General features: G+C 38.5%; 1 protein-coding gene across 4 annotated transcripts in view; it reads right to left on the bottom strand.

Annotated features, from left to right (window-relative positions):
• Window positions 1-24866, bottom strand: part of Seipin (lipid droplet biogenesis associated protein seipin) — a 38181-nt gene extending 13315 nt beyond the window's left edge. For 2 of the 4 annotated variants that reach the window (XM_076210163.1, XM_076210164.1), the window contains exons 1-4: window positions 21454-21565; window positions 18060-18205; window positions 16467-16618; window positions 11595-11797 (exon numbers count right to left, since the gene is read on the bottom strand). In XM_076210163.1, the coding sequence (XP_076066278.1) occupies window positions 11595-11797; window positions 16467-16618; window positions 18060-18205; window positions 21454-21561 (609 nt within the window). In that variant the 5' untranslated portion in view covers window positions 21562-21565. Of the gene's footprint in view, window positions 1-11594; window positions 11798-16466; window positions 16619-18059; window positions 18206-21453; window positions 21566-24275; window positions 24406-24650 lie in introns of those variants that run through there. The other 2 variants (XM_076210165.1, XM_076210166.1) reach the window with 2 other exon arrangements.
• Between the last annotated feature and the right edge of the window lie 1031 nt (window positions 24867-25897).

The raw sequence follows: 25897 nt of genomic DNA, 5'->3' as shown, positions 1-25897 counted from the left end.
TTCTATCCAACCTTGTAACCCCTACCATACTTCTTAGATATTTCATCTCAAATACAAAGCACCTCTTTACATTCAACCCTTTTCCTCTTTCTCCACCTATTCTCCACTCTCAACTTACCTTCTATCAAAGTAAGATCTGATCTTCCCCCACTCTCTTCCCTAAGAACATGGACATTCAGATCTCTACTATGTTAGCTATCAACAACTCTCTTCGGGATGCCAGACAGAATGTCAATGAAGGACAAAATATCATGATGGGATGTAATGACAGTGGAGGACAAGAGATCATGAATGGGATGTAATGATAATGGAGGAAAAAATATCACGGTAGGATATAATGTCACTGGAGGACAAAATATAATTTTAGGAAGGGATGCCGGACAGAATGTCAATGAACGGCAGGAGGCCAGTGTGAAACACTGTGACGTAGGGGGACAAAGTGTACAAAAGAGATCAGATGACCGTGAGCAACCAGATGTCCACGATGGGAGAAATGTTAATGAGGCATTGAATGTCAATGAAGGACCAAATATCAATATAGAGCAAGGTGTCAATAAAAAACAAAATTATAATGTAAGGCATGATATTGAAATTCAAAATGTGTCAAAAAGAAATAATCACAAGTTTCTTAAAAACATGTACTTTAATGCTCATAGTATTAGGAACAAATTTCAAGAAATACAGGTGTATGTCAGAAGTGAAAAATCTTGATATGATAAGAATAACTGAGACATGGTTAAATGGTGGAGAGTTTGAAGCTGAATTTAATATTGCAGGATTTAAATACTCATCAGGATAGAAACCACAAGAAAGGTGGGGGTCTTCTGTTGTACATTAAAAACAATGTCCATGCTTGTGTTTTAGATAAAGTGAAACAGGATGCATATGATAGTTTGTGGGTTGAATTAACCCAAACAAATGGACAAAAAATTAATGTAGGTGTAATATATAAGCCAAAGACATTACCATTAGCAGACAACAAACTATTATTTCAAGAACTGTCTAGTTTCTGCAACCAGGATTTATTGATAATGGGTGATTTCAATTTTACTGACATTGATTGGATGGCCATATAGGTAGTAGCTTGATTGATTTTCTTGATGACAATTACTTAGTTCAGCATGTAAAAGAACGCACAAGACATGGAAACTTACTCGATCTATTGATCACTAACTGCGAAAGCATGATAACCGATGTAGAAGTCGGTGACACTGTTGCAAATAGTGAAACAATAATGTGTGCAAAAACAATACAGGAATTTAAGAGCAAATTAGATATGGCGAGATACAGAGATGACACCACAAGCGTAGCTCCCCTTCCCATAGAATATAACTAGGTAAATACACACAAAGCATTCAACAGCATCAACTAGAGCTCCAAATTAAGACGATAATTCTCAATAGTGCAAGGAAAGTAGGAGGCCTGGGTTGTATTGAATAGGAGGGGGGAGTACTTGTAATGCCTATAGAGAGAAAATGCAACAAAATCAAGAATCATCATGCAAAAATTGCGACAATTTTCAACAAAATGTCAACATGAACACTGAGCCCTCTGGAGGCACTATACCGAAACTTAATGTAAACAGAGGCCGGGAAACCCTAAGGGGACCAATTAGGCTAGGTACTGATGATCTTTTTTCAGGTTTTGGGTAAGTACGAAAGAAGAAATTTGCATCGAATCAGACATGGAGAGGGAGAAGAGTTATAACAGAAACTCATGGGAAAGGGTATTCATCAAACTAAAGAAAGAGATTATGAATTTAAGAAAAGACTTCTTCAAAGTAAATAAAAAGGTGCATGATTTAAAGAAAAATACTGAAATGAACAATGAACTGTGTATTTACCTAGTTGTATTTTGCGGGAAGGGGAGCTATGCTCGTGGTGTCCCGCCTTTGTATCTCCCAGTGTCTAGTTTACTTAAACTCATGAATGGTTTTTGCACATACTATTTCATTATCCAGTTTGTTACAAGTGTCCACTACTCTATGTGGAAAACTGTTTTTCTTCATTTCTCTTCTGTAGCTATGTTTTTTATTTTCTTTCCATGTCCTCTTGGGTTTCTCTTGTCCCAGTTAAATAAGTCCTCTCTATCGAGTATCTCTGTGCCTTTCATGATTCTGTAGATGGTCAGTAGGTCACCTCTCTCTCTTCTTTGCTCCAGTGTCAGTAACTCCAGTTTAGCCAATCTCTCCTAATATGATAGGTTTGCAAGTGCAGGTGCCATTTTTGTTGCTGCTCTCTGCATTTTTTCTATTTTCTTTATATTTTTTTTGGTACTGGGTGACCACAATGTCACTGCATACTCTAGTCTAGGCCTTATCAATGTAACCAATATTTTTTTTTATCATGTCTTCATCCAAGTATGCAAATGCCACTTTTATTGATCTTAGCCAGTTGTAAGCCTCCCCGACAATTTTGTTAATCTGTTTATCATAGGACAAGTGTGAATTGAAAAAAAAAAACTAATTGAGATTGAATGTGAAAATGAAAGGATGAAAAGCAAAGATACCACCAATAGTGAAAATTAAAAAAGGTAAATTACAAAGTACAAGCAATGTCTGAAAGAACTGAAGAAAATTTAGGAGAGGAAAATTTGCAGATTAAGAAATGGAATGAAAATAGGGAAAATGAAGAGATAGCTTTAAAAGAAATAGTACAACAGCAAATAAAGGAGAATGCATAGGACATAATTATTCAAGCAAACAAAGAGAAAGCAAATTGGGTTAGAGATACAGTCAATAAAAAAAGACTATTGTTGGATATGGATTAAAGGAAAAACATGGCATGGTTTGGTATTTGTGGGAAAAAGCAGAAAAAGAAATAGCAAAAACAATTCTAAAAGAAGTACAAGATGGAGACCAAGAAGTAGAAAAGGAAATAGAAGTATATAGAATGGGACAATATTCAAAAGAAAGAAATCGACCTCTAAAGATAAAATTAAGGTCACAAATGGTAGTAGAAGACATACTAGCAAAATCAGGAAAGTTAGCAAAGAGTGAACACTACAACAATATATGGATAAAAAGAGAAATGAATGTTGAGGAAAGAGAAAGAGAGAAGACACTTGGAGATGACGCTAAAGAAAAAAATGCAAAGAGAATGGAGACCAAAAGAAAGGAGTTCTATTAGAGAGTCTTAGACATGAGGCTCAGAAAATGGTATGATCAGATAAGCAAAACAAAACAGAAAATAAAATGGAGAAGAAAAAAAATTAAAAGTGACTTACACTAACAGACGGATTGATCTCAGGATTAAGTGAACTAAATGATTACCTGTCAGAAGAAAAACCACATATAATGGGAATTCCAGAGACGAAATTGAAGGGTCCATTACCACCAAATAGTGTTGGACATGGATTATATAATCATTGGATCAAAAATAGAGATGAGAAACAGGGCAGAGGAGTCACATTTCTGGTCAAGAAAACTTAAATGTGACGAAGGTTACAAAGGGTATAAACAATGTAGAAAAATCATGATAAAAGTTGAAGATAGCGACATGAAAAGTATAAAGTTTGTATTGATTTATGTCCCCCCAAAAACAGGCTCTTGGAAAGAGGGCGAGCATTCAAAAATGTTAGAAGATACAAGAACTTCATTAAACAAGATGCTAAAGGATGGAGGTAACCTGGTACTTATGGGAGATTTTAACTGCAGAGAAATCTGTTGGGAAGAAATGACAGTGAAAGGTGGAGAGGATCTATGGGGAATGTATTACTTGACATGACTATAGAACATACAATGACACAATGGGTAAAAGAAAAAACCAGATATGGAAGTAATGAAGAACTATCGAGATTAAATTAAACATTTATGACAGAACCCGAAAGTGGATAAAATTTAATACAAGACACCATTTGGGAAGAGTGATCACATATTAATAAAACCTGAACTGAAAGAGGAATTATACATAGAGAAATAAGAAATACAGAAAAGAACGGCTGATGTACAACAAAATGGACTTTGGGAAACTTAAGAAATTCTTTCAAAATGCAAACTGGGAAAAATTCTACAATGAAGAGACACAAGTGGAAGAGAAATGGATGATTTTAATGGAAATTTAAAATGAAGGAGTGGATAAATACATACCAAGAAACAGGAAAAGGTGTATAATAAGTGCTGGTTCAACAGAAGATACAGTGAGGCAAAAGATAGAAGAGATAAAGCTTGGAAAAGATGGAAAAAAAAAAAATAGTAAATGGCAAATATACATCAAAGAAATATGTAAAAGTGCGCAGAGAGGAAAAGAGAAATTACAAAAAAGACATAATTGAAAAATGTAAAGATCAACCTAAGCTATTCTATAGATATGTGAATGGTAAACTTAAAAATAAACAGGAAATAGTGAAACTACATCATGAAAATACAGAGTACACAGAAGATTTAGAAATGGCTGAAGTCATGAACAATCACTACAAGTCTGATTTCACTAGAGAATAAGTACAAAATTGAGATGAAGGGAAAGTGTGATCCCCCCCCCAATGAGGGAAATAAAAATAACACAAAAAGAAATAATGGATCAATTAATGAACCTTGATGTCAGGAAATTACATGGCCCAGACAGAATGGCAAATTGGATATTAAAAAAAAAGTAAAGAAGAATAGACAAAATATATAACATAAGTTGTTCATTCAAAGAAGGAAAAAATACCAAATGACTTGAAAATGCCAATATTGTTCCTATAAAGAAGGAAACAAAGAAGATCCAACAAATTACAAACCAGTTTCCCTTACAAGCACTGTAGCCAAAATCTGTGAAGTTATTAAGAACAGATGGATAAAACAACTGGAAGAAAATAGTATAATAAATTCGATACAATTTGGATTCAGACAGGGAAGATCATGTGCTACAAATTTAATCTGTTTCTACTCAAGAGTAATAGATATAATACAAGAAAGGAATGGATGAGCTGATTGTGCTTTCTTAGATTTACGAAAAGCCTTCGACAAATCACTACATAAAAAATTATTCAAAAAACTGGAAAACATAGGGGGGACACATGGTAAACTGCAGAGAGACTTGAACAAGGTTTGGAGATGGAGTCAAAAGTGAGAAGTAGACTTCAACATCAATGAAGAATAATGGAATTCAGAAAAAGTAAAAAAAGAATATCAGGACAATATAGGAAAAGGTAAGAATAATGTTTGTTTAAGAGAGGGTAAAGTGCCAGAGGACTGGAGGAGTGCCTGTATAGTTCCCCTTTACAAGACAGATGTGTGAGAAAGCTATAGGAAAAGGTAAGGATGTATTTTACAGCTTTTATGGATTTGGAAAAGGCTTATGACAGGGTAGACAGGAAGGTACTGTGGGAGGTAGTACAGATATATGGGATAGGAGGAAAGCTGTTAAGAACAGTCAAAAGTTTTTATGATAGTAGTAGTGTTTGTGTTAGGATTAGAAATGGAGAGAGCGACTGGTTTGAGGTAAAGGTGGGACTTCGTCAGGGATGTGTTATGTTGCCCTGGCTGTTCAATTTATAAGTGGATGGGGTAGTGCAAGAGGTGAATGCAAAGGTAGTGGGTCAGGGATTGGAGATGGCTAAAGAAAATGGAGAAAAGTGGGAGATAAACCAGTTGTTGTTTCCTGATGACACTGCACTTGTAGCAGGATCAAAGGAGGGATTGAGGAAGTTAGTGACAAAGTTTGGGAAGGTGTGTGAAAGAAGGAAGTTGAAGATAAATGTGGATAAAAGGTGATGAGATGTACAAGGAGAGAAAGTGGCAGCAGATTGGAAGTGAGTATTAAGGGAAAGAGACTGGAGGAGGTGGATAGTTTTAGATACTTGGGTGCAAATGTGGCAGGAAAGGGTGGAGTGAAGGTGGAGGTAGAATGTATGATTGAGAGAAGCAAGTATATGCCTTGGGGGATTAAAAAGTGTAATGAGGAATAAACATTTGGGAATGGATGCTAAGACAAGACTGTATGAAGGAGTGATTGTGTCGACAACACTGTACTGGGCAGAAACGTGGAACATAAAGAGAGGAAGAGAGAAGGCGTTTGAATGTGTTTGAGATGAAATCACCTGAGAAGTATGATACGCGTTACTAGGCTGGAGTGAGAAATGAGGTGAGGAGAACAGGGGTGGATAGGGAGTTGGGTGACAGGGTTGATGAAAGAGTATTGGGATGTTTTGGACACATGGAAAGAATGAGTGAATAAAGACTTGTAAAAGAGGTGTGGTTGATTGATTTATGAAATTTTTGGCTTGAAGGCCAAGCGCCAGAGCCGGTAGGCCATTCAGCGCATATCATAAATAAATCAAGTAAAACAGTAAAAGCAATAAGCATACACAAAAAAACATCAAAACAAGATACACACACAAGCAATTATATACACAATTTTAAAGTTCATAAAACAAATTGATGCCTTTTAAAAACTTTAAAACATTTTCCACATGAGCATCCTCCCCTAAAACTTCTTTAAAAGATAAATTTGTTAAAAAGTTTCCCCTGCACGTAGAGTATGCAGGGCACTGAATTAAAATGAGCTCAACTGTAAAAACAACTTGGCAAGAGGGGCATTGGGGGGGCCAGCCTTTCTGCTCTGCTTGGCATAAAAAATTTATGGGTAATGTAGGAATGGCCAATTCTTAACCTTGTTAAAACAATTCTTGATCTCCTGTCCAAAGAATGAGACTTCCAAGGGCTCACTGAGGGGTGAATCTCTTTTAACTTGTAACTACCATCCAGCCTTGTCCATTGTTCCTGCCACTTTTCCATTGCATAACAATGAATTACTTGCTTGAAGTCTGTATGTGGGATTTTTGTGTCTGTTATGTGACTGAGCCTAGTAGCACCTTTGGCTGCAACATCGGCCTGTTCATTTCCAGTGACACCCACATAGGACGGCACCCAGGAAAAGTATACTTTTATTTTCTTCTGGCTGTTAATAAGAATCAACCAGTCCTGTATTTCTTGGACTACATAGTGAAGAGGCAATAATTTACTTAGAGAGGATAGAATGCTCATAGAGTCTGTAAAAATAATATTCTTATTAGATGGACCAAAATTAAAAACAAATTTCAGGGCATTGTAGACTGCCAGCAGTTCAGCAGTAAAAACAGAGATAAAATTAGCAGACACAACAGCACAACCAACACCATCTTGGGATTTTGATCCATCAGTATAAATAAAAACTGAATCAGCATGTACTGATAAGTGTTCTAAAAATTCACTCCTTAGCTCTACAGCAGTTCTATTTTTCTTGTTTTTAAAAGGACAAATTACAGTGGGAGATCAGTACCAAGGAGGGAATTTGGGAGGCTTAACCTCAGCAATTGTAACAGGAACAAGTCCTACCTCCTCTGCCCCAGCTTCACATTTCACTTCTAAAGGTTTTGGCAGAGTTCCTTTTCTTGGAGCTCTGTCTACTGGCTGCTTTACATATTTGAAGTTTGGATATTGTTTTGATGATAACACACAAGATATATATCTAAGGCTTAATTCCTCCCTGTAAATATAAAGGGGAGGAAGTCCTGTGTCCACATACAAGCTATCCACTGGAGATGTTCTATAAGCTCCCGAACAAATCCGCAAAGCCATATTGTGGACTATATCAAGCTTCTTTAATAAAGTTTTACATCCCGATCCATAAATTTGACATCCATAATCGATTTTGCTAAGGCACAATACTTGGTAAAGCCTTATTAGAGTTATACGATCTGCTCCCCAGTTGAAGCGAGACACTTCCCTTTAGTATATTAATTCGCTGTTTAATATTGCATATGACCTCATTTATGTAATGAGTGAATGTTAACCTTTTGTCCAAAAACAGACCCAAGTATTTTACGTGACCTTCATATGGTAGTATAACACCCTCTAAGAATAATATTGGTATCTCTTCCTTGCGTCTCAGTCTAGAGAACCTAATGGCTTTTGTTTTTTCAGCAGAGAATCTGAAGCCCCTGCAATTAGCCCATGCTGTTACTAAGTTAATAGCCTCTTGGATCTTTAAGCCTGTTTCTAATGTTGTTGATCTGCTCCACAAAATAGAAGTCATCAGCATAAGCCAATCCATGAACTCCAACAGGAACTTGTTCTAACAAACTATTAATGGCTATGCTGAAGAGTGTAGGACTCAGAACACTTCCTTGTGGATTCCCTTCATCTTGAAGATATGCAGAAGAGAAAGAAGAGCCCACTCTGACTTTTAGAAAACAACCAGACAAGAAATCCTTTAAACAATTGAGCATATTACCCCCGATACCCCACTCTGCAAGTTGCTTCAGAATGCCTCCCAGCCAGGTATCGTAGGCATTTTTCAAGTCAAAAAACACAGCAATCCTCGGATTCTGAATTGCAAAGGCATTCTGAATCTCACAAGTAATAAAAAGGGATCCAGAGTGCACTTATTTCTTCTAAATCCAAACTGACGGTTTGATAGAAGATTTTTAGACTCCAAAAACCAAACACATATTAACCATTCTTTCATAGATCTTACAAATGCAGCTAGTGAGAGCAATAGGTCTGTAGCTTTGTGGGAGATTAGAGTCTTTTCCAGCCTTTAAAATTGCTATGATAATTGAAGTCTTCCAAGATTTAGGAGAAGACCCAGAAGACCAAAATTTATTCAGCACATTTAAAAGGAATTTCTTCGAAGATATGGATAAATGAGCAACCATGGAATAAAGAATGTCATCCTCTCCAGGAGAGGTTGGGGAGGATAAAGATAAAGCATGATCCAATTCATCCAAGGTAAAAAGATTATATGCCTCTGAGTTCGTATTGGTAGGAGGAACAATCGTGGTCTTGTCTCTAATTCTTCTGAAGTCAGGTGAATAATGAAGTGGACTTGAAATATCAGCATAGTGTCTTCCAAAAGCCTCTGCTACCTCTCTTGTATCTGATATAAAAGAGTCATTAATCTTGAGGATGGGCAAAGGAGATGGGGTAAACTTTCCCTGTAATTTTCGAATCCTATTCCATACTAAGGTAGGGGAAGAGTCATATTTCAACTCGCTAATAAATTTAATGAAGGATTCCCTCCTTGCTTTCTTAAAGATTTTCTTCTGCTTTGCTTAAGCTCTTCTGTACCTTATCCTATTGGCTAAACAAAGATATCTCAAATATCTCTTATAGCAAGTTCTTGTAATCTTTCTGCTTAAGGCACATTCATCATTCCACCAGGGGACTACTGGGCATTGAGGTTTACCAGCTGTCCTAGGAATGGATGAAAAAGCACCAGAAAGTATGATGCCTACCAGATAATCATATGCATCAGAGTTATTAGAAAAATCACTAGTCTTATAATCAATCTCTGTGGATATCCTAAATAATTCCCAATCAACCTCTCCTGTCTTCCATTTAGGTAAGCAAGAGGAGGGAATGTTCCTTAAATATTTAATATGGATAGGCCAGTGGTTGCTACCATGTAGATCTTCATCCATTGACTAACTGTAATCTAATCTTAAGGATGATGAACAGATAGGTCTATAGCAGAACTTGTATTGTGAAAAACATCAAACCTAGTTTTGGAACCATCATTCATCAAAATGACATCGTTATTATCAATAAATTCTTCAACTATATTACCCCAGGGGTCACACCTTGATTCACCCCATACAGGATGCTTGGCATTAAAATCACCCATTAAAATAAAAGGCTGAGGGAGCTGGTCAACCAAAGATTGTAGGTCATTTAACTCAAACTGATGGTAGTGGTTAAATACATCTAGAAGTTTATCTTCCAGTTCTGACAGTTAGAGCATAATCCACGTGTTACCCCCAGAAAAATAATAGAAAGTAACCAGGGACTCTTTGGGGAGGTTAGTGTGCGAACAGTTTGCCGCCGCATTCACGACCTTGGGTACAGAAGCCACTGCCCGGTGAAGAAGCCTCTTCTCACTCTTAACCAGAGGCGCCATAGGGTCGAGTTTTGCAAGAAATATCTTCAGTGGGATGATGACAAATGGCTGGATATTCTCTGGACCGATGAGTCCAGCTTTACTGTGACTGGCAATAGGGGTGGAAACGTTTATCGGCGTGTGGATAGCAACCCTCTTGACCCCCAGTACGTTCAACAAAAAGTGAAACACCCTGATTCTCTCATGGTATGGGGAAGTTTTAGTGGAAGAGGACTTGGGAGCCTTGTTGTACTACCGAAAAATGTAAAAGTGAACCAATATGTTTATTATGAACTCTTAAATGACCTCCTGGAGGATTCTTTTAACCACTTCAGTACGGGACTTAAATCTCGCGGGCAGCAGCCAATGCCAGCCGTATGACGTGTCGTAATAATACTCGCATCATAAAATATAGTCACCGCTTATATCAATCGTTCTCTCTTTCACCCGCGAATTTTAAAAACCACAGAGAATGGGATTCAGGGCACATTTGGGAGAATGTAAAAACACAGGGGCAACTACAATAAATATAATCAAGACGCCGATATGGCAGCGTCGCGAATCCACTTGCTCCTCATGACGCCTACGTGTGCGGCACCGTATGGAAGGGGTTAATAGCTCAGGTGCTAACATCTTTCAACAAGATCACGCCCCAGCCCACACTGCTTGTAGTGTTACTCAGTGGCTTAAAGACTGTCATATCCTTACATAGCAGACTGGCCAGGCAATAGTCCAGACATATACCCAATAGAAAACCTGTGGAACCACATTAAACAAGACCTGCAGGGTAAAGATAGGAGCTCTGTGCCCAAGCTCGTGGCAGCCATTCACCAATCCTGGGTTAGTATAACCCCTGCACATCTTGCCAAGTACGCTACTTCCATTCCAAACCGCCTTCGTGAGATCATTGCACGTAAAGGCCACCCATCAAAGTATTAGAGGTACGAAGTGAGCTTTTGTTTATTGATTTATGACTCATTCTTTCTCCTCATCACTCATTCTCACTAACCGTTCGTACTTCCTTGTCGAGCACTGTATGTATATATATATATATATATAATATATATATATATATATACATACATACATACATACATACATATACCAAGGCTTTTTCCCCCTTTCAAGGGAGGTAGCCAAAAAGGGAAAGGCATAAAAACACTCCCACCCATTTCATCCCTAAATACACTCCACACCCCTCCCACCCTCCCTCTCATCTGAGCACCTCCTGGATGACGGGTCATCCCTGCACTTTGCCCACCGCCCTGGGTCAGAAGCAGTGTCGCAAGACACAGCACATCCACAGCAAGGCCGCTTCATTTAATCAGCGACCCCCCCTGCATATAAGGAGAGGACGGGGAGAAATCCCTTCGGGCTGCGTCAAAATTTACTCACACATACTACCCCACCCCCCATCCCCCCGCCCATTCCTCCTCATGCAATCACAACATCATCCATATACAACCATTCTCCACTCACCTGTCTTACGTCCTCTCCCTTCCTTCCTCAACAGACATTCCCCTCTTCCCCAAAGCCCCCTTCACCCCATCCATCCACCTCATCCTAGGACGTCTCCCTCTTTTCCTGTCTTCACCATTGAGTATTGGAGTAAATGCAAGGGTGGTGGCAAATTTTGGAGACTGAGAGAGGAGAACACATCTTTGCTAGACATTACTAATCCCATATATATATAGCATGTACTGCAGCTTCAAAATCTTCTGCTATATCACATTCTCCATGGAATTATTTCCTTACCTGTCTTTCTTCATACTTGTCAAAGAGCTCTGTTGAGAGGACCTGTTTCTCCTCACAGGCACCATAAAGTAAAAGGGGTGCAAAGACCATGGTTGACAAGTTCTGGAGAAGTGGAGACTTGTAGCGGAGCATTACAGACCTAGATATCTTGTGCAATTTAAAGCCATCCTCTCCTTTCAACTCAGCAGATACCAGGAACATCCCTAATGAGAAGCTGGACTTTTACCATATTAATGTATAGTACACAAGGTCACACTATCATTCAATCTAATTTTAACCATAGCATAATTCTTTTTAACATTTGTACAGTCAAAACATCTCACCTGAATTCTGTAAATCCTCTGCAGGAGACTACAAAAAAATGCAATTACCCATGTAGTGAAAACCAAACTTTCACTCATACTCTATTAACACTTACAAAATTCTATGCATCAGTGCTTCACAAGAGACACTACTCAATAAGTACATATAGATGTCCCTCCCTCAAAATCTTTCAAAACTTTCATTAGATGGAAAGGGAGGGAGAAAGGGAGAGAGAGAGAGAGAGGGAAAGAGGAAGAAGAGGGAGAGAGAGAGGGAAAGAAGAAGAAGAAGAGAGAGAGAGAGGGAAAGAGATAAAGAGCTAAAGACAGATGAAGGGAAGGAGAGAGAGGAATAGTGAACTAGGAACAGATGATGGGAGGGGGAGAGAGTGAGGGGAATGGGATAGAGAGGGACGGAGGGAGGGAGGGAGAGAAAGAGAAAGAGAAAGGAAAAGAGTGAGAGATGAAAAGAGGGAAATAGGAACAAGAGAGAGAAGCAAAGTGGGAGAGAGAGAGGGGGAGAGAGAGACAGAGAGAGAGAGAGAGAGAGAGAGAGAGAGAGAGAGAGAGAGAGAGAGAGAGAGAGAGAGAGAGAGAGAGAGAGAGAGAGAGAGAGAGAGAGAGAGAGAGAGAGAGAGAGAGAGAGAGAGAGAGAGAGAGAGAGAGAGAGAGAGAGAGAGAGAACCAGGGGAAAAGGGGAAACAGGGGAAAGAGGTAAATAAGGGAAAAAAGAAGTAAACGAGGTAAACAAGGGAAAAAAGAAGGGAAAAAAAGAGGTAAACGAGGTAAACAAGGGAAAAAAGAAGGGAAAAAGGAAAAATTAAGAGAAATGAGGGAAAGTGGAAGAGGGAGGGAGATAAGGGAATAAAAGTGAGAAAGAGGTTGCAAGTGAAAGTGAAGGTGAAAAAGTTAGGAATAGAGGAAGAATGCAAGGGAATATGATGAAGAGAAAGAGTAAGAGAACCAGGGTAAAAGAGTGACCAAGATACTACAGGACACAACCCTTTATCCAAAATTCTGAAAATTGAAAAGTTCCAAAATCAGAATATTTTTTGTTGAGGGCGGAGTGTGTCATAACATAATGAGTTTTGTTTGGTGGGAAAATAGAGTGGTGACCCCGGAATTCAAATGCCCAAAAACTCGAACAACTTTGAATTCTAGAAAAAATTTCAAGAAAATTTTGCCTTAAATTACGAATGATTTTTCAATATTTGAATGAATTCTTGAATGTTCCAGATGTCTCTTGCATTTATCTAATTGTAATTTACAAGTAAGGAGCAATGCTTGTTGGGGCCAGTCTCATTTTCTCTAATTTTCTTGGTTTCCCAGTCAACTGACACACAATACATTGATCTTGACATCTTCCAACAAACCCAGCCAGTAAAAGTGGTTGAGAACTAATCGTTTAGTTTTGGTGATTCCAAGGTGGGTGCAGGTAGTCGCATGAGCCAGCCTCACAATCTTCTCCCTAATAATCTGTGGAACTACGATTTGTGTAATGACATCACCTCCTACCTTTTCTAGTGCCTTATATTTTCTCAGAGGTACACCATCTTCCATTTAATGCATTATGAAATGCTTCAACACTATTATTGGTACATGGTAAAACTAGCATGCTCTGCATGTTGATTTGGTTTTGTTAGGCAGGAGAACAAATGCTTGAGGAATGCTAAGATTATCTTTTTGAACATGAATGGCGAGTAGCTGATGATATATTTACGGAACCACTTTAAACGTGCCATCAGCGGCCCAGTTTTGGAACCTTTTCAAATCTTCCACACCTGTTGCAATCATAAATATAAGCATGCGATTTTCATCATTCACACCTGAATTGTATTGTTGAAACTGTGCCATTCTTATTTTTGCTATGCTTATGATATATGTATTACAGCTCATCAACAAGCATATCACTTCCATATTCACTTTTTATCACACATGCAATTATGGGTCCTATCTTAGAATGAACAAATTTATTCTAAAACCGTAAGCAATTTGAAGCTAAAAATTTTCAACAAAGTTATGTCAACAAAACACCAATGAAATATTGCTATAAACTAGCTAAAATTGTTTGTAAATGGCAGTTATTTAGTAAACTAGCTAATTCTCTTTTTATTTTTCTTAACAAAAAATTACTAGTTTTTTAAATATAAGTTATTTTAAAAATGGGCAATTTCACATTGACAATGTTCCCAGTGCCAATTTTCCCACATTGGCAATATTCCTAATGGCAATGTTCCCACATTGGCAATATTCCCCTGGCTATGTTCCCAGTGGCAATATTCCGTGCACGCTTTCTCTTCCCTATGGAAATCCCTCGAATTTCAAATTATTGTCAACATGAATTAAACTGCTTGAGCAAAACATTCTCTTTCATTCTATTATATGTAAACAAACAAATATGGTGGACACACTTCTGTTTTTATGATCAATCATGGTTTGAATTCACTCGATGTGACCTAATGCTTTCTATCTTTCTTTATCCGTCCTTCTATTCCCTCTCGAGTATTTTACACCCACCAATTATTTCATCCAGTGAAGAAAATTTATCTCAGACAGCAGGTTATCTTAAGCTAGATAATGAGATGTAGAACTATAAAAATGGGTCACTCTGATAAAATTACCAGTTGCAGGAGCTTTGCTGCATAGACGGTGGAGGATTACACAAATGTAATGATTTGCTAAAAGGGCCACAGGGCACTACTACAATGATAGCACAGGAAAGTAGCTCCATCTCAAATCATGTTAAATTCTTAACAAGATTCAGATAGCAAATGATAAATTGTAAACCTTCTTCACACAAAAATAAAGTGGAAGGATTGTGTGAAGCCAGGTAAATAGGAATATAGACTAGGCCTACAGATGTAACTAAATGGCACCTGCCATTGGCACTTGTATGTGCCCCACATATAAAAAGGAGGGTTGTGTGCTGTGCCAACACACAATTCACATTTGCACCCTCATTCAAACTCCTTCATATTTTGTAAGTTCACTTGTATGTACTTTATATCATGTAAGTAAATAATTATATTTTGCATTTTGCCTTTATTTCATATTTGGTGTAAGATAGAAAATCTCCCAACAATAGGCATAAAGCACGCTGGTAATTGGATTGATAAAACTGATCCAATGGCCAGGTTTGATATAGCAAATCAAAAACAACATACCAGATTGTGACACCCACATATTGCCTTACCACAAAAATCTGATCCGCGCAACTCCTACCTGTCCTAAACCCACACTGTTATTCACCAATTACTCCCTCTGTTCCACTCCTAATCCTCTCAATCAAAACCTTCCCATAAGCCTTCCCAACTACACTCAACAAACTGACCCCTCTGAAACTATTACACTCACACTTGTCCACTTTTTCCTTATAAAGCAGAACTATACAGGCACTCCTCAAGTCCTCTGGCACTCTACCCTCTTTTAGACAAACAACCTCATCAGCCAATCCACCATCACTGTATCTTCCTTTTTTAGACACTCTGCATGATACCCATCTAATCCAGGTGCCTTACCTCCTCTTATCTCTTTAGTAACTGCTTCCACCTAATCTTTTCTTATTTCTCCTCCATTTTCCACATTCATCATTTATTTTCTTAGCGCTTCCCACTGTAACTACCTTTCCCTCCCTATCCTATTTAACATTTAGTAACTCCCTGAAGTACTCTGCCCATCTTCCTCTTACTGCGGTCTCTTCCATTATCATCTCTCCATCTGCACCTTTTACCTTTTCTCTATTTGATTTGCCTCCCCTTCCTCTCTTAATTTCCTTCCAAAACATATTTTTATTACTTTTAAAATGTTATCACTCTTATCCCAATTCACATCTGCTCTCCTATTTGCCTCTTTTAGCATATATCCATAAACTGTAATGCCATTTATAGGCTTCCATTATCCCACTCAAGTGTGAATATTCAACTATGTACAGTGTGAATAATCATCTCCTGTAGTATATATCTATAAACTATAATCCCATTCATACTCTTCCATTATCCCACAGTGAACAGTGTGAATAATCATCTCCTGATGCATGTATCTATAAAATGTAATACCATTTATAGTCTTCCATTATCCCACTTAACTGTGAATAATCATCTCTGTACAGGCTTTGTGTAGCAGACATCAATTAAGAATCCTTTTCCTGGCTGTCAACTGCAGCCTGATGATGACATTTATATGTGAATGTTAGCAACTTTATTTTAATTTACTCCATTTCATCAGATATATTATGATTTTGAGCATGATTAAAATTTGTGTATTTATGTCTTAAGTTATTCCCACTGCTTCATTATGTTTTTGGTTATCTATTTCATTTATCGGTATATTACTCTATAAACTGTAATAATAATGTCATTTACACATTTTTGCTGTAGTAGTAACATTCCAATATGGGGTGCTGCCCAGACTTTACTGGGTAGCTAACATTTGTTCCAAAATCTGAAAAATTCTGAAATCTGGAATATGGCTGGCCCCAAGGGTTTCAGGTAAAGGGTTGTGTACCTGTTTATATGGCTACTTGTAGCAAAATATATCACTGCTAGGAGGACTAATCCAAATAACTACTTACCTACATGCTGATTGCTGGGCGATTCTGGCATCTCTAGGTCCAATACAATTTGATACTTCTGCCCATGCATCAATTTTGACCTTACTATGTTATCCCCAATAGGTACTGATGAGACTGGGTTGCTGCAGATGCCAGGCTCTTTGCCACAAGAACTATTACAGAAATATTTATGTTTATATTATTAAAAAGTAAATGTCTCGGAAATTCACTCGTATAATGAAACCACTCATGGAAAACCTTTGCATGCAATGATGGAGACAATCCAATTGATCTAATGTTACCTTGGAATTTCAGTTTCCTTTGCAACTATATGCATGACTACCATTTAACATAAAATGAGAAATTTTATGAGAAACTTGCAAATTCCACTAAATCATTCCAATCTTTTTAACCATACATAATGGAGTTCCTTAACCATGTTCATAACACTCAGGCACCAGGTTAAGTAAACTAGTAACATTTTAGTGATATCTTCCAGCTGATGGTTAACCCCCAACTCAATAAAACCATTAGGCATGAACTAGAATCAGCATATGATCAAGGCTGGCAAGTGTCTAAATATGTCAAATTAAGAATTTCCTTGTCAAAAGTGACTAAATGCCTCAAAAAGGTGGCCCTATGAAAAACACATCAGATTCATCTCCTTACCACCCATCTTCAAAACCTGTAAATAGCCTCACCGCCTAGGTAGCTGACAGGCCTCTGGATGGGCTAACACAGAACAGTCCAACATTTCTTCCCAGAAATTTGTGGGAGGACTACAGGACTTTCCAGGAGCTGTGTGAGTGTGTGTGTTTACCTAATTGTACCTAATTGTAGTATACAGGAATGGAGCAACGCCCACTGGGCACCCTCTACTACTCTTCAATTTTATCATGCCTAACCTCCAATCATCATATTTAGATTTGAATCTATGTATTGTTCCAGCTTGGGTTATTTCACCTTTTTAAGTTATTCCAGGTATTAATGCATCTATTTTATTTCGGTATTAGGTGCCAAGATAGGGGGGAGGGAGGAGGGTGGAGAGGAGTGGAATATATGGGAAATGAAATGGGTGGGAGTGATTTCTATGCCTTTTTCTTTTTGGCTACCCCCTGTGTAAGGGGGAAAAAGCCTTTGGTATATGTATTTTACCTAGTTGTATTGTTTGTTTTTAAACCACAATGTCGCTGCATACTCTAATCTAGGCCTTATCAATGTAACCAATATTTTTTTCATCATGTCTTCGTCCAAGTATGTATGTATGTATGTATGTATGAACCTGTCTCTTAAGCTTTAATAGTTTGGGAGCGCTAACTGCAGCCAAACTAAAATGGAATGCACCAAAGAACACACCCAACTCTGTAGATGCATAAATACTAGGAATAGCTGGAACAACATATGAATTTAAATCTAAATATGATTATTGGAAATCAAGGATATAGATTAAGTTGGAGGGGTTCGTGAATTTGAAACTAGGTATAATAAATTGGAGAATAGTTGATGGACCCAACAAGCATTGCTCCTTTCCTGTACACTACAATTGGGTAAATACATGCACACCTCCCTTGCTACTACCATTGCCACCACCCACACAAGTAAAAATTCACTCACCTGTAATGAAAGTAGACAGGAAAATTGATGGTTTCTTGTGGCATGTAGGTAAAGTAAAAGGAAGAGTAGAGAAACAGAGAAACCCAAAACATTACCACCATTGTACAGGTGAACAACACCATTGAGTACACCACCTCCTTCCAGGTCTGCAAGAAACATGTCATTTAGTTTTCCTATATTCCACAAGCAATCCACAATACAGATGGGTTGGGTCAGGTAATGTAGTTAATCTACTCTAACCACAGCATTGACACTCTTCCTTGACAATTTTGATAATAGCACAGTCATCTCTCCTGAATGTATGCTGAAATCTCTATTCAGTATTGAATTGATGGGAAAATAATGAGATACCGTAATGGCCCACAATTGGACCTGTCTACCTGCTCCACCCAGAAATTACATAGCCATTGTTCATCACCAATGGAATCATCTGGCATCATAAGATTGCATGCATCATTAAGTGCCCATCAAATTTGCTTGTGATGAAATAATGTGATCATTTGTGGTGTCAGAAGACAAAACAAAACTGATACCACAGATAACAATTCCCTCATGTAAACATACGCAGGAAGGAAAAAAGGGGAATATGAAAGGGATATTATAGATAAATGTAAGGATCAACCAAAACTCTTTTACAGATATGTAAATGACAAAACAAAGGACAAGCATGATATAGTAAAACTACGCGAAGGAGACAAGGAATTCACTGATGTTGTTTAATGTTTGTTTAAAAGAGGGTAGAGTGCCGGAGGACTGGAGGAGTGCCTGTATAGTTCCACTTTACAAGGGAAAAGGGGACATGCGAGTGCAGTAGACAGTAGTTTCAGAGGGATCAGTTTGTTGAGTGTAGTTGGGAAGGCTTATGGGAGGATTTTGACTGAGAGGATTAGGAGAGAAACAGAGGGAGTAATTGGTGAAGTACAGTGTGGGTTTAGGACAGGTAGAGGATGCATGGATCAGATTTTTGTGGTAAGGCACATATGAGAAAACTTTAGGTAAAGGTAAAGACTTTTTTGGGGGCCTTTATGGATTTGGAAAAGCCTTATGACAGGGTAGACAGGAAGGCACTGTGGGAGGCATTGTAGATATATGGGATAGGAGGAAAGCTGTTAAGAGCAGTCAAGAATTTTTACGAGAGAAGTAGAGCATGTGTTAGAAATGGAGAGAGCGAGTGGTTTGAGATAAAGGTGGGATTTTGCCAGGGATGTATTATGTTGCATTGGCTGTTCAATTTATACATGGATGGGGTGGTGCAAGAGGTGAATGCAAGGGTAATGGGTTGGGGATTGGAGATGTTTAAAGAAAATGGAGAAAAATGGGAGATAAGCCAGTTGTTTCTTCTGACAACACTGCCCTTGTAGCAGGATCAAAGGAGGGATTGAGAAAGTTAGTGACAGAGTATGGGAAGTTATGCAAAAGAAGGAAGTTGAAGATAAATGTGGGTAAAATTAAGGTTATGAGATGTACAAGGGGGACAGGATGGCAGCAAATTGAAAGTGAGTATTAAGGGAGAGAGACTGAAGGAAGTGGATAGCTTTAGATACTTGGGTGTGAATGTGGTGGGAAAAGAAGGGCTGGAGGTAGAATGTAGATTGAGAGATACAAAGAAATGCCTTGGGGGATTAAAAAATGTAATAAGAAATAGACATTTGGGAATGGATGCAAAGAGGAGATTGTATGAAGGGGTGATTGTACATGGAACATAAGAGAGGAAGAGTTTAAATGTGTCTGAGATGAAATGTCCGAGAAGTATGGTAGGGGTTACTAGGCTGGATAGATTGAGAAATGAGGAGAGGAGGAGAGCTGGGTTGGAAAGGGAGTTGGAAGATCATGCTGATGAAAGAGTAATGGGATGGTTTGGACACATGGAAAGAATTAGTGAAGATAGATTAGTAAAAGATGTGTGGAAGGCAGAGGTGGATGGAGTGAACATGAGGGGGTGACCAAGGATGAGATGAATGGATGCGGTACAAGGGGCACTGGAAAAGAGGGTTATGTCTGTTGAGGAAGGAAGGGAGAAGACAGAAAATATGAGTGAGTGGAGAATGGTTGTGTATGGATGAAGCTGTGATGGATGGGAGTGGATGGGGGATGGGGGGTGACGGAGTATGTGTGAATGATATTTTGATGCAACCTGAAGGGATTTCTCCCTGTCTTCTCTTTTTCTGCATGAGGGGGTGGGGGAGGGGGGGTTGCCAATTAAATGAAGCCATGAAGCCACTTTGCTGTGGATGTGTTGTGTCTTACTACATTGCTTCTGACCAGGGCAGTGGGTGAGATGCAGAGATGACCCGTTATCCAGGTGAAGCCAAGAAAAAAGGGAGAGAGGGGTGGTGAATGGGAGTGGAGTATGTGGGGATGAAATGGGTAGGAGTAGATTTATGCCTTTGACTTTGGCTACCTCCCTTGTAAGGTGAATAAAGCTTTTGGTACATGTATATATTCACCTAATTGTAGTCTACAGAACAGGAACAATGTTCACTGGGTCGTGTCTCCTATTCTCTAATTTTCTAACATTCCTAGACTCAAATTGATGTACGGTTCCAACTTAATCCATATCTTTGATTTCCAATTATCATAATTAGATTTAAACTCATGTATGGTTTGAACTTGGGCTATATCACCTAAGCTATTCCACATATTCATACATCTATATCGAAAATTATATTTCTGTTTTAGGTGGATGTTGCTTATGTTGTCCGGACCACAAGAAGATGAGTGCTTGAGGTTATGGATTACATGCTTCATCTGGCTGTCTATGAAGGGTGCACAGTCGGAGTCTGTGGGGAAGTCTTTCCCACATTGAATGATGTGTTGGTCATCAGGGTGAGGGATGAGATGGCTTGTCTGTGCAAAGTGATTTATGAGAGTATTTGCTTGTTGTCTGTTTGAGGGTAGGGTGACTGGTGTTACGATGATTGCTGCATGAGAGCATGGAGTGTCACTGTTGGATAATGTAATGCTGCCGAGTGTCCTGTACAATTTTTTGGTGTTCCTTTTGTGGTAGTGCTGACAAAGGTTTGCTAATTTAGTGGGGGGTTTTCATGTATTTTAGTGTTTATCTCAGTGGTAAGTGTTTGTATGGTAAATTAATGAAAAGGTTGGTTGCAGCAAGAATCAAATCAGAAATACTAACTTACTAATCAACATGATTTCAAGAAGGGCCACTATACCAGCACTGCTCACAAACATCACAAAAAATCAGAAAAAAAAATACAAAGAACAGTTATGGTTGCTATCAATATAAACAAAATTTTTAGGAAGGTCCCCATATACATCTGATACATACTATCCCCCCCTCAAAATAAATTATGGAAACATGCTTAATATTTTGTGCTTGGTAGATACTTAACTTTTTCCTTAATCTACTGCTGAAAAATAACAGATACATCACCTGGGAAAGATGACATGGATAGTGGGGTGATGGTTCTTGTGAGAAATGAGTGTTGAATGTGCAGAGGTGGAAGAAGCAAATCTGATAGAAGGCAAATCTAAAGCACATCTGCCTGAAAATTAGAACTAAAGGGTTGAACAGAAGATGTTTCATGGTGGATTCTTTGTCTGCTCATGCAAAAAATAAAGAGGACAAGAAGAAATCCCTTCAGACTATATATTAATATCTTCCATTCTTCACTCACACCTATCCCCTGCCTTCTCTCTTCCCCACAATAGACATTACCCTTTTGCTTACAACCACTTTCATCCCATCCATCCATCACATTTTTGTTGGTCCCCTCATGTTCATTCTTTCCACATCTGCCTTCCACACCTCTTTTACTAATCTTTCTTCACTCGTTCTTTCCATGTGCCCTAACCATCTCAATAATCTTTAACCAGCCCTATCTGCCAGCTCCCTGCCCACTCCTGATCTCCTCCTCAACTCCTCATTTCTCTCCCTATCTAACTTTGTAACCCCCATCATACTTCTCAGACATTCCATCTTGAACATATTTAAACTTCTGTTTTTCTTACAGTGGCATAGGCACAATCACCCCATACAATCTTCTCTTTGCATTCATTACCAGAAATCTATTTCTCATGACACTTTTGAATTCCCCAAGATATTTACATGCTTCCCTCTCTATAGTTTACCTCCACATGTCACCCCAAATACTTAAAAACATCCACTTCCTACACTCTCTCCTTTAAGACTTACTTCCAACTTCCTGCCATCATCTCCCCTTGTACATCTTATAACCTTATCTACATTTACTTTCAACTTCCTCTTATTGCACACCTTCCCAAATTACATCACTAACTGCCAATCGGATACCAAAATTGGGCGTCAACATCCCTGGCAATGATGACATAATGACCTATAGAATTACAGTATCACATTATTAACGGCAGGTTAGGTTAGGTTAGAATGGACGAATTTATCATACCTTAATTTCTTTGACCACTGTATCTATCAAAACAAAAATGGCATCTCAACCTTTTCTGTTATTAATTTCTGCCAAGAAAAATGTACATTACATGGATGTATTATAATTTACAAAATTAATCTTTAATTTTCTAATACTATATCATGTAGGTGTACACTTTTGAAAATTTACCCAACTTTCCAAAAGAGCTGAAAGGTAGCACACTGCTGTATGCCCAACCCCCTGATATCCATCCTTCTGAATCCTCTCTCCCTTGAGACGACAAAGTTCACCTGGTCAGGATGCAGTGCAGCCACCACCCAACCCTTCTAAGTTACCAGAAAGGAGCTAAATAACTGCATCAAGGATAACTGTCCAGGATGTAATGCTTCACCCCATACTATACAGCACATTATGGATGACTGCATTATACATAATTACACATGCCAACAACGCAACATATACTATACAGTATTAGGGATTTGTGAGAAAACCCTGTTCCTGCCATGGCATTCCTTAAGGAGACAGGACTGCTCAGCCAGACAGTCTAGGGAATGACAACAACAACACTCAAAAATATTTAAACCATCTTCCCTTAATGCCTTCACTTCCATGAACATCTGTCCATCTGCGCCTTTTACCTTCTTTTCCTCTCTACCTGGCTCACTGCTCCCTCACTCTCTTAACTTCTAAAATATCTTTTCATTCTTTTCAAAAATTGTCACACTTTTTCCCCAATTTACATCCGCTCTCCTTTTCACCTTCTTTATCCTACATTTTGCTTCTCTTTTCCTGTGCCTCTCATACGCTGGCAGAGTCCTACTTTACAACCAATCCACATATGGTCACCTCTCTTCTACCACCATCTTCACATCATCCCACCACTCACTAACCTTCCTTCTATTCACTCCCATCCCCTCCCGTATATTACAACTAGGTAAATACATACCACCTTTGGACATCTTGACATTTCCTCCTTTAAACAAGCCCATTCCTCTTTCACTCCCTCATTTCTCTCAGCTTCTCCTGGTATTCATTTTTGTTCAAATAATTCACTCTAAGCACCTCTACTGCCTTTTCCTCTTTCATCACTTATCCTCCACTCTCAATTTCCCTTCTACCAAAAAAATCATCTAACACTCCCAAACTCTCTCCCCTAAAATCATGGCTATCTAGAACTCTTCCTATCCTTCCTTCAAATACCACTACATAGTCCATTAATGCCCAGTCAACTACCTTTCTATCCACCATCCTTTACCATGTACATTTATGCTTGACTATACACTGTTATCATGGACTTTAGACATCTACATCAATTCTCCATTATATTTTCCACCTGATATTCCAAAGTTCCCTATTACTACATCTACTGGTTCATCACCTACTTTAGTTTTGTGACCTCCCAACACTACTACAGAATTCCCAAAACTCTCTAAGCACTTGTTTAAATATATTCAAAAAGTATCCCTTACTTTTTCACTCTTCTCACTACCAGACCTACATGCACTTACAAAAACCTACATCTCCCATCCCAGTTCAAACTTTACCCACATTTACCTTAAAAGATATTTCCCTCCACTCTACTACTTGCTTTCCTATCTCATCACTTACCAGCAGACCTACTCCTCCCCCCTCATCATTCAACCCACCATATTCCCAAACTCAAAATCACCCCTCCCTTTCAACTTAGTTTTACTTATCACTAACACATTCAACTCCCTTCTCACAAACATTCTGCCTAAATTTTCCCTTTCACACGTTTTATTATCAAAATTCTAGGGGTTCTGATTGGAGATCTCCCAGACCCTCTTAGGCCTAAACTCGCTCAAAAATTTAATTATAAAACATGTACCAATTTCAATAGGGTTGACCGATACATGCTTGTATCATATTTTGAGTGCGATCTTGATCTGCAGAGACAGGAAACCTCTTAGAAAATCTGTTAACCCGTGTCAACGTGACCTACCACCTGATAAATGAGGAACTCGTTACTCTAAGAGCATGGACGAACTTTAATCAGACGTTTATGATTTATCAGTTGTACGTGCCGGAATTAATTATGAGAATTCCCTCCCTAATATATATTTAAATGTAATCCTTAAATTTTAAACTCACGTATGCCACAACTCCACTTTATAAGCTCACCTTCAGACCTACTAATTTAAAAAACATTATACTTTCATGGTATATCTATTACGAAAGACAGATATGTAATGTATAATATTACCTGGATATAGCGCAGTATTGTCGAACATTTGTACTTCAAAGCCTTGCTAATCCTCCCTATGACAACCACCATTTTGGCGTAGTTTAGGCTCCAGTATTTATATAAAGCAAGAACTCCAGATTCCGGTAAGACTACATACACCTATTCTTTACAAATTTCACGACACATAAACACTGGACAGTTCAACCTCTTGAACTGAAATCGAAATTGACAGATACGAAGGGATCAAACATATAAATGATTTACAATTCAGTGCAATGATTTTATTATAGTTTCCCATACGGACAAATTAACACAATAAAATTTACACACACACACACACACACAGAGAGAGAGAGAGAGAGAGAGAGAGAGAGAGAGAGAGAGAGAGAGAGAGAGAGAGAGAGAGAGAGAGAGAGAGAGAGAGAGAGAGAGAGAGAGAGAGAGAGAGAGAGAGAGAGTGAGAGAGAGAGAGAGAGTGAGAGAGAGAGAGAGAGAGAGAGAGAGAGAGAGAGAGAGAGAGAGAGAGAGAGAGAGAGAGAGAGAGAGAGAGAGAGAGAGAGAGAGAGAGAGAGAGAGAGAGAGAGAGAGAGAGAGAGAGAGAGAGAGAGAGAGAGAGAGAGAGAGAGAGAGAGAGAGAGAGAGAGAGAGAGAGAGAGAGAGAGAGAGAGAGAGAGAGATTCTCCAACTGGGCAGAAGTAAAAAGCGGTGTCCCACAAGGATCAGTACTGGCCCCGATCATGTTCGCTGTATACATTAATGACATAAATGAAGGTGTGGAGTGCTATATGAATTTCTTTGCAGATGATGCAAAATTACTAAAGAAGGTAAAAACGGAAGAGGACACGATCTGGAATTGGACTCAAAAGTGGGAAGTAAAATTTAATATAACGAAATGCCGTATAATGGAATTTGGAAAAAGTAAAAACAAAGTATCAAAAGATTACAGAATTGGGAAAGAAAAAGTAAAAAAAAGCAAACTCGGAAAAAGATCTTGGAGTGATGATTGGAAAGGACATGAAACCAGATAAGCATATAAATAAAATATTCGGAGAAACCTACAATTTATTGAGGTCAATCAAAGTGGCATTTGCTTATTTGGATGAAGAAATGATAAAGAAAATACTAACTACACTAATAAGACCAAAACTTGAGTACGCAGCATCACTTTGGACACCCAGTACCAAAAAGAATAATAAGAAACTAGAAAGATTACAAAGAGCGACAACCAAACTAGCACCGACTCTCGCCGAACTAACATATGAGCA

Source organism: Oratosquilla oratoria, chromosome 27 (assembly GCF_046742065.1).
Source record: "Oratosquilla oratoria isolate Oo_2021 chromosome 27, ASM4674206v1, whole genome shotgun sequence".
NCBI lineage: Eukaryota > Metazoa > Arthropoda > Malacostraca > Stomatopoda > Squillidae > Oratosquilla > Oratosquilla oratoria.
Note: the sequence above shows the minus strand (reverse complement) of the source record. Positions and strands in the feature narration are given on the sequence as shown.